Source organism: Notolepis coatsorum (assembly GCF_963971535.1).
Source record: "Notolepis coatsorum genome assembly, contig: SUPER_7_unloc_2, whole genome shotgun sequence".
Classification (NCBI taxonomy): domain Eukaryota; kingdom Metazoa; phylum Chordata; class Actinopteri; order Aulopiformes; family Paralepididae; genus Notolepis; species Notolepis coatsorum.
In genome coordinates, this window is record NW_028174879.1 from 1,223,013 (window position 1) to 1,232,739 (window position 9,727).

Consider the following 9,727-nt stretch of genomic DNA (forward strand, 5'->3'; position numbering starts at 1 on the left):
CACAGTTAAATCAGCACATTCCTTTTAATTAGACTGTTTTTGATTCATCCTCTTTATCTCTACCTGCTTTCTACACCTCTCTCTCTCTCTCTCTCTGTTCATTCTCTATCTCTCTCTACCTGCTAGCTACACCTCTCTCTCTCTCTCTCTGTTCATTCTCTATCTCTCTCTACCTGCTAGCTACACCTCTCTCTCTCTGTTCATTCTCTATCTCTCTCTACCTGCTAGCTACACCTCTCTCTCTCTCTCTCTCTCTCTCTCTGTGTTCATTCTCTATCTCTCTCTACCTGCTAGCTACACCTCTCTCTCTCTCTCTCTCTCTCTCTCTCTCTCTCTCTCTCTCTGTTCATTCTCTATCTCTCTCTACCTGCTAGCTCTCTCTCTCTCTACCTGCTAGCTCTCTCTCTCTCTACCTGCTAGCTCTCTCTCTCTCTACCTGCTAGCTCTCTCTCTCTCTACCTGCTAGCTCTCTCTCTCTGTTCATTCTCTCTCTCTCTCTCTCTCTACCTGCTAGCTCTATCTCTCTCTACCTGCTAGCTCTCTCTCTGTTCATTCTCTCTCTCTCTCTCTCTACCTGCTAGCTCTATCTCTCTCTACCTGCTAGCTCTATCTCTATCTCTCTCTACCTGCTAGCTCTCTCTCTCTCTGTTCATTCTCTCTCTCTCTCTCTCTACCTGCTAGCTCTATCTCTCTCTACCTGCTAGCTGCATCTCTCTCTCTCTCTACCTGCTAGCTCTCTCTCTCTCTGTTCATTCTCTCTCTCTCTCTCTCTCTCTACCTGCTAGCTCTATCTCTCTCTACCTGCTGGCTGCATCTCTCTCTCTCTCTACCTGCTAGCTCTCTCTCTCTCTGTTCATTCTCTCTCTCTCTCTCTCTCTCTCTCTCTACCTGCTAGCTCTCTCTCTCTCTACCTGCTAGCTCTCTCTCTCTCTGTTCATTCTCTCTCTCTCTCTCTACCTGCTGGCTGCATCTCTATCTCTCTCTACCTGCTAGCTCTCTCTCTCTCTGTTCATTCTCTCTCTCTCTCTCTCTCTACCTGCTAGCTCTATCTCTCTCTACCTGCTGGCTGCATCTCTATCTCTCTCTACCTGCTAGCTCTCTCTCTCTCTGTTCATTCTCTCTCTCTCTCTCTACCTGCTAGCTCTATCTCTCTCTACCTGCTAGCTCTATCTCTCTCTACCTGCTGGCTGCATCTCTATCTCTCTCTACCTGCTAGCTGCATCTCTCTCTCTCTCTACCTGCTAGCTCTCTCTCTCTGTTCATTCTCCATCTCTCTCTACCTGCTAGCTCTCTCTCTCTCTCTCTCTCTCTCTCTCTCTACTTCTTCTTGCCCATGTCCGAGGGTCCTGCTGCCAGGCTGGTCAGGAAGCAGAAGCTGTAGTGAAACTGCGCGACGTCGCAGACTTTGGACCAGAAGTGTCCGGTGAGTCTCTGGAACAGCCGGTACCGGGCCATGTGGTGGTCCAACAGTTTCAGAACCACGAACCCGGCGCAGGACGCCACGGCCAGACCCAGGTAGCGCCGCGAGCGCGCGTCCCCCCGGGCGCACTGTACCCGCAGCGCCCCGCACACCGCCAGCGCCACGTGGCCGGCCAGCGCCGCCTCGAAGCCCAGCGGGTGGACCAGCGCCAGGCCGTAGCTGAGCACGGAACACAGCTGCCCCACCGCCGCGCGCCACGGGCTCCACGCTGCCCCCTGCTGGAGGGAGTCACACCACACCGACACCTGAGGGAGGGTGAGACAGCGTTACAGCGTTTAAAGAAAAAAGATTTTTTTTTTTTATCTATTCTATATTCTACTATTTTATTGCACTGCACTATTTTACTGTGTCTATTCTATCTCACTCTTTTTATTATTGTCTGTTTAAAACTGAATCAAACCATAGACTAGGTGGCCTGTTGGGATGTTAGATCCTAATGTGGAAAACTGTGATTTTATATGTCTGCACTTTATGTGCTCATTTTTGTCTGTTGTGAAGCACTTTGAGCTGCAGTTTCTGTATGAAAGGTGCTCTACAAATAAAGTTTATTATATTATTATTATTATTATTATTATTATTATTATTATTACAGTCAGCAGGACGATGGGCAGGTGGTGATGCATGATGAGCTGGTCTCACTGGTTGCTTTTAAAACCCTTCCACACGATATGGAATCCAGCGCATCTGGCTGCAGATGTTTTGACCGACTATAAATGGTTCTGTGAATTGTCCTTGTTTTTTTTTTTTTTTTTTTTAATATATGTTTTTTGTTTTTTGTTTGTTTTCGTCTATAATTGTGAAATTGTAACAGTGCTGCTGCCCGTCTTGGCCAGGAGGACGCTCTTGTAAAAGAGATTTTTAATCTCGATGAGACTTTTTCCTGGTTAAAATAAAGGTTAAATCAATAAATTAAATAAATGTAACATTACCCAACATGTTACAACTGTTGTTGCTGTTGTTGTTGTTGTTGTTGTGAGGATGACTAAAGCCCTTTGATCAACACAATCAAAACCCTTCCAGATATCCAATCAGCTTCCCTGAAGAGATGACATCATCTATCTTTACGCTGATTGGCCCGTCAGTCGTCAGTCATTGTAAAGGACATCAGGTATTAAACACATTTTCGACTATTTAGTTAATTACCAATTAATTACTGTGACAATGTATTTATCACCCGCCCAGTTAGCCATAATATAATAAACTTTATTTGTATAGCACCTTTCATACAAGAATGGCAGGCAGCTCAAAGTGCCATAGTTAATCTCCCATAGCAACGGATCACACCGGGCTCATGAATGTTTACAGTTGAAAGCTTCATGTATTATGATGCTAACATGACATATAGGCTATAATATAAAATGACGCAGACTAATCTATAACTGATATATGATGACCTGACCCAGACTAATCTATAACTGATATATGATGACCTGACCCAGACTAATCTATAACTGATATATGATGACCTGACCGCGTCTATATTAATGCCAGCCCAAGAGTGCTTCGCGTTTCTCTGATTGGCCACGACGCCCATGTGACCACAGCGCGCAGCAGAGCGGAAATAGGCTGCTGCTCCGGCGAAAGAAAGACAGGCATTCTATTGCCATGCTCTGCGACTAACCTCTAACCATAGGCGGCGGGTGGGCTTCAGGTCCAGGTAGGCCGTTAAATGGAACGGCCATTGCGTGTAGCGCGAAAAATTTGACCTTTTATTTTTGGTTGCACGCAAACTGTCCAGGTTCTGATTTCATATACACACACACACTACTAGGCTATACTACAGCGAGCCCCACTCATTTATATATAGTGCAAATTAAGTGTTCAAATGAAGGCATCCAATAATATATGAACCATTGTCTTACCTTAATGCAGATAAATGCGACGTTTCGTCTTGGTGAGAAAGACCGTTCACAACAAAAAAGTTTCCCACGATTTGATGAACTCGGACTCTCATCATGTCCTCTTAGAGCAAGCCCTTGTTTGCCAAGATAAAACAACATACAGCCTCAGGTGATCGCTAGTTATGCCTCTCCTCGCTTCTCTACAAAGCGATCGGCGGGCTGAAATTCAGAACACAGATGTTTGCTTTACTCTGCCTGCGGGATCAGGATGATCATGTGAATGTCTGATGTGATTGGCCACATTATTTAACCTGAGCCTATGCGTGATTGGTTACTGCCTGTACCTGGAATGTTAAACGCTGCCACCGATTGACACCTTCGTCGTTGACACCTCGGCCAGCCGGCTGCAGCACAAGACACACACAATAGCCAGCAGCCTGCGCACATATTATATACATTTCAAGATTCCGAGCATAATATTCTGGGTAGGCATAGCCCCCCCTGGCCTTATATACGCGCCGCCTATGCCTCTAACCTTAACCAACTCCGAAAGAATGCCTAAACTTAACCGGCGAAAGAATGCCTAAACTTAACCGGCGAAAGAAAGACAGACGCTAGTTACGTTTATATAGAGAGATGATAAATTAATTAAACGTAAAAAAAAAAAAAAAAAAAAAAAATTGAAGTGATTTGAACTTGTCACCAACTGACCGCAGGCTCCACAGCAAGCTGAGGAACGAGTTGAGCTAACCGTCGATGTTAAAACAGCGGGGATTACGAATGCATAATGCCGCGGCAACCTATGCGCCGCTGCCGCTCTGCCGCGGGGCGGTGCTAGGCGTTGTCACGTGGGGCGTCGCGGCCAATCAGAGAAACGCGGAAGCCACTCTTGGGCTGGCATTAATATATAGGCGACCTGACCCAGACTAATCTATAACTGATATGATGAACTGACCCAGACTAATCTATAAATGATAGGATGAACTAACCCAGGCGAAGATGGGCAGGGTGACCCACTGGTCCAGGACCGCGGGAGCGCGCCGCAGAGTGGCGAGGCGCGTCCACTGCACGGGCGCGTAAAACAGCGCCATGAAGGCAAACACCTCCCTCAGGTACGCGGTCCTCCTCTCCTCCTCCTCCTCTCCTCCTCCTCCTCCTCCTCCTCCTCTCCTCGGCGGCAGCAGCCAGTACAGACCCAGCAGCACGTAGCCCAGGTTGACCAGAGAGTTGCACGGCATGGTGCCCAGGAACCCGGGCAGACGCGCCACCGGCGGCTCCGCGTAATGCTCGTGCGTCAGGTCCACGGCCACGCCGCCGAACACGCCGCTGTGGGCCGCGGCGACGCACAGCAGCAGAGCCGGCAGCGACACGTGGAGCAGCGCGCGCAGCATGGCGGCGCTTTCTTCTTTGGCTGAAGACGCGTTATTATTACACGCGCTCCTTCACGCGCAGAGTTGGACGACGTTACAACAACAACTGTTGTACCAAGTCGTGACGCGGCGCAGGCGCAGAGGTGACAGCAGCGTGTTTGTTCTGCAGGAGTCTCTCTCTCTGGGACTCGGGAGGGTTTGGAACCAGCGACCTGAGAGAGACTTCAGACTTCAGACTTTACTTTGTTGTTGTTCCGGCGCGGCAATCACGTGACGCACGTCGGTGAATGGAGAGTGTTGATTGGCTGCTGAACTGTTGATCCTCTTCCTCTCGACTTTCTCTCTCTCTCTGTCTCTCTCTCTGTCTCTCTTTCTCTCGACTTTCTCTCTTTCTCTCGACTTTCTCTCTTTCTATCTCTCTCTCTCTCTCTCTCTCTCTCTCTCTCTCTCTCTCTCTCTCGACTTTCTCTCTTTCTTTCTCTCTCTCTCTCTCTCTCTCTCTCTCTCTCTCTCTCTCTCTCTCTCTCTCTCTCTCTCTCTCTCTCTCACTCTCTCTCTCTCTCTTTCTCTCTCTGTCTCTATTTCTCTCGACTTCCTCTCTCTCTCTCGACTTTCTCTCTTTCTATCTTTCTCTCTCTCGACTTTCTCTCTCTTTCTGTCTTTCTCTCTCTCTCTCTCTCTCTCTCTCTCTCTCTCTCTCTCTGGCTCTCTGGCTCGCTGATAACAAACTATCATTACACCTGGGTAAAACAGAGTCCATTCTCTTCGGATCAAATAACAAACTCAGCAAGACTGACGGCTTCTCAGTTACAGTGGGTGACAATATTGTCACAAGGAAAGACGAAATTATGGGCGGCTAAGTGGCGCAGTGGGCAAGGCATTCGCCACTAACGCAGGAGATGCTGGGTTCGAGCCCAGCTCTCAGCGTTGCTACCAGCTTGGCTGGTCGTTCATACTAATACATGTGTCATGTACCGGAGGGGACACGTGATGCAAGGCTTGGTCCTCACTGCAGCCGACCAGTGGGAGACATAGTCTAGCAACGTTCGAGACAGGGGAGGGGAGAATTGGCGAGGCGAAATTGCGATGGGAGAAAAATAAGGAGAAAAAGTGGATAAAAAAAAAGGAAAGATGAAATTACATACCTAGGTTCCATCCTAGAGGCAAATCTTTCCTGTGACAAAATGGCATCCAAGGTAATAAAAAAAGTCAACCAACAAACTAGATTCTTGTACCGGATCTCCTCACTGGTAAACAAGAATACCCTGAAGACTCTAACAGGAGCACTCATTCAAGGGTACTACGACTATGCTTGCACCTCATGGTACCAAAGCACCTCAAAGGCACTAAAAACAAGATTACAAACATCTCAAAACGAACTGGTCAGACTACTGCTTGACCTGACTCCTAGAACCCACCTCACCCCTGCCCACTTTGACAACCTAGGATGGCTTAGAGTAGACGACAGAGTACAGCAACTTGCAATGTGCCTGGTGTACAAGATACACTACACGACCAAGGTACCCATGTACATGTCAAAATACTTCCCAAAGGTCAGTGAATACCACGATCACAACACCAGAGGGAGCTCCACAAATCATGTTAAACCCAGATTCGGCTCAAACAAGGGACTAAACACGTTTCGCAATTATGCCACATCAATGTGGAACGCCCTACCCAAAGCTGTAAAGGAATGTGAATCCCTACCCACTTTCAAAACCACTCTCAAAGAGCACCTACAGGAGACTGCAATTCTAAACTGGCCACCGTAAATGTCCAAACCCCCCCACCCCCACCCCCTCCTAATGTACAGTCCCCTCCCCACCGTATGTATATTTCTCTCCCACCCACCCCCTCCTAATGTACAGTCCCCTCCCCATCATATGTATATATTCTCTGTCAGGATCTAGGGGTAACAGTACTGTATATTTGCATATCATATATGTCACAAATGTAACAGTACTATATACCTGTATGTCATGTATGTCCCTATGCCACAAATGTCATGATGTCATATATGTTGTGCATGATAAATCACAACATTCAATTGGAAGCTGCTTTTCTCTCTCAGCTGATGAAGCTCGTGCTGCGAGGTGAAGATAAACATCACTTTAACACTTTACCTTTGTATTGATTGTAAACATAGTCAATACATTTGGATTTTCAGGGTTCAGGACCGGAATCTCTGAACAAGAACAGCAACATTATAAATGACCATGAAAGGTCCTAGAGCTGCATTTCAACATGAGGTTTAGAACCAGGAACAGCTGCTCTAGTGACCTGTGACCTCCAGCGTCATGACCTGTGACCTCCAGCTTCATGACCTCCAGCTTCATGACCTGTGACCTCCAGCTTCATGACCTCCAGCTTCATGACCTGTGACCTCCAGCTTCATGACCTCCAGCTTCATGACCTGTGACCTCCAGCTTCATGACCTCCAGCTTCATGACCTGTGACCTCCAGCTTCATGACCTCCAGCTTCATGACCTCCAGCTTCATGACCTGTGACCTCCAGCTTCATGACCTCCAGCTTCATGACCTCCAGCTTCATGACCTCCAGCTTCATGACCTGTGACCTCCAGCTTCATGACCTGTGACCTCCAGCTTCATGACCTCCAGCTTCATGACCTCCAGCTTCATGACCTGTGACCTCCAGCTTCATGACCTGTGACCTCCAGCTTCATGACCTCCAGCTTCATGACCTGTGACCTCCAGCTTCATGACCTGTGACCTCCAGCTTCATGACCTGTGATTTCCAGCTTCATGGCCTCCAGCTTCATGACCTGTGACCTCCAGCTTCATGACCTCCAGCTTCATGACCTGTGACCTCCAGCTTCATGACCTCCAGCTTAAATTTTTTTAGTAATAGTTTTGGAACATCCTACCAGCAGAAATACGACACTGTGCTACTGTAGCCGGTGTGATCTTGTCTGCGTTGTGTTTAGTCGATTCGACCCCTGTTAAGGGATCGCCCTGAGTGGGAGTTGAACCCCGGACGCCTGCATCGCGGGCGGCATCACAGACCACCGGGTCTGGATGCCTCTGGGGAGTGAGTTTACTTGCAGTACCGCTTAACGTCCACAGCCACTTCACGACTTGTACCTCGTGACTGTGGATAGACTGTGGTACCTCCGTTACACTACCTACTACCACACCTTTACAAAAAAACCTGGCTATTGACAAATCAAACATGTAATCACTTTTAATCAGTGCATTGTGTGTATTGTGTTATTGCTTTTACTATTATGTTGGATTGTGTTGTAAATATTGTGTTTTAACTTTTAATGCTTCCATTTTAGGTGTATGGTCTTATAACATCTTGCCAAAAGGACTACAGTTGCGAATTAGCCAGCTGGCTACAACTGGCACATGTACAGACATGCTGATTAATGTGTACTGTCCTTTTAAATAAACTGAAACTGAACTGAATCAATCAAATGATTGATAGATAGATAGATAGATAGATAGATAGATAGATAGATAGATAGATAGATAGATAGATAGATAGATAGATAGATAGATAGATAGATAGATAGATAGATAGATAGATAGATAGATAGATAGATAGATAGATAGATAGATCTCTCACTGAATTGTCCATCCTAGTTCATCCCCTTTTCTTCTCATATTAAGGTTGTTGTGAGAGCTTTTATTTATCTTCACCAAGGATTAAGTCAACGGGTGTTGTTGAAACATAAAATGTGATTTATTTGTGGCTATGCAAATAATAACCTTGACCTAACCTGACCAGGCTCTTTACTGTCACTGGCAACCGTCCATAACCTGCTACAGCCACCAGATGGCGACATCAGCTCATTAGTTTTTATTAATGCATTTATTTACTTGTTCATTCATTCATACATACAGTATATGCGTTTATTTCACTTTGATATGATATGATTTGATTCAACGTTGTTTTATTATTATTATTATTATTATTATTATTATTATTATTATTATTATTATTATTATTATTATTATTATTATTATTATTATTATTATTATTATTATTATTATTATTATTATTATTATTATTATTATTATTATTATTATTATTATTATTATTATTATTATTGTTTTACCTGTATTTTATTCCTATAGTTTAGCCCAGTTTGAATCAGTGCCGCCTCACTCCAGCAGGAGGCGCCGTTGTCACAGTAACTCTGGATGACGACCGACTTCAAACACCACAGAAGAAGAAGCAAAACAGTAACACGGATATCCGGTATCCCTCCAGCAGTCAACACAACAAAGAGTGAAGTAGTCCCGCTCTTTTCGGTGGCTTTTTAACCTTTATTGTTATTATTATTGTACTTTTTTTTACCACCACACGGCACACATCAAAGAGAATATGTTTGACTGAATGTGTTTATCTGGCGCTGGAGAAACACCGAGATAGATAGATAGATAGATAGATAGATAGATAGATAGATAGATAGATAGATAGATAGATAGATAGATAGATCTCTCACTGAATTGTCCATCCTAGTTCATCCCCTTTTCTTCTCATATTAAGGTTGTTGTGAGAGCTTTTATTTATCTTCACCAAGGATTAAGTCAACGGGTGTTGTTGAAACATAAAATGTGATTTATTTGTGGCTATGCAAATAATAACCTTGACCTAACCTGACCAGGCTCTTTACTGTCACTGGCAACCGTCCATAACCTGCTACAGCCACCAGATGGCGACATCAGCTCATTAGTTTTTATTAATGCATTTATTTACTTGTTCATTCATTCATACATACAGTATATGCGTTTATTTCACTTTGATATGATATGATTTGATTCAACGTTGTTTTATTATTATTATTATTATTATTATTATTATTATTATTATTATTATTATTATTATTATTATTATTATTATTATTATTATTATTATTATTATTATTATTATTGTTTTACCTGTATTTTATTCCTATAGTTTAGCCCAGTTTGAATCAGTGCCGCCTCACTCCAGCAGGAGGCGCCGTTGTCACAGTAACTCTGGATGACGACCGACTTCAAACACCACAGAAGAAGAAGCAAAACAG

The 9,727-nt window shown here is 44.8% G+C and overlaps 1 protein-coding gene across 1 annotated transcript; it reads right to left on the reverse strand.

The window, feature by feature from the left end:
• Nucleotides 1-375: 375 nt before the first annotated feature.
• tmem187 (transmembrane protein 187) lies at nucleotides 376-4,867 on the reverse strand. Its single transcript, XM_084338310.1, has 2 exons — nucleotides 4,311-4,867; nucleotides 376-1,725 (listed from the first exon to the last, which is right to left on the reverse strand). Exons 1-2 carry the CDS (start codon nucleotides 4,710-4,712, stop codon nucleotides 1,318-1,320), a joined length of 810 nt encoding a protein of 269 aa, XP_084194436.1. The 5' UTR covers nucleotides 4,713-4,867; the 3' UTR covers nucleotides 376-1,317.
• Between the last annotated feature and the right edge of the window lie 4,860 nt (nucleotides 4,868-9,727).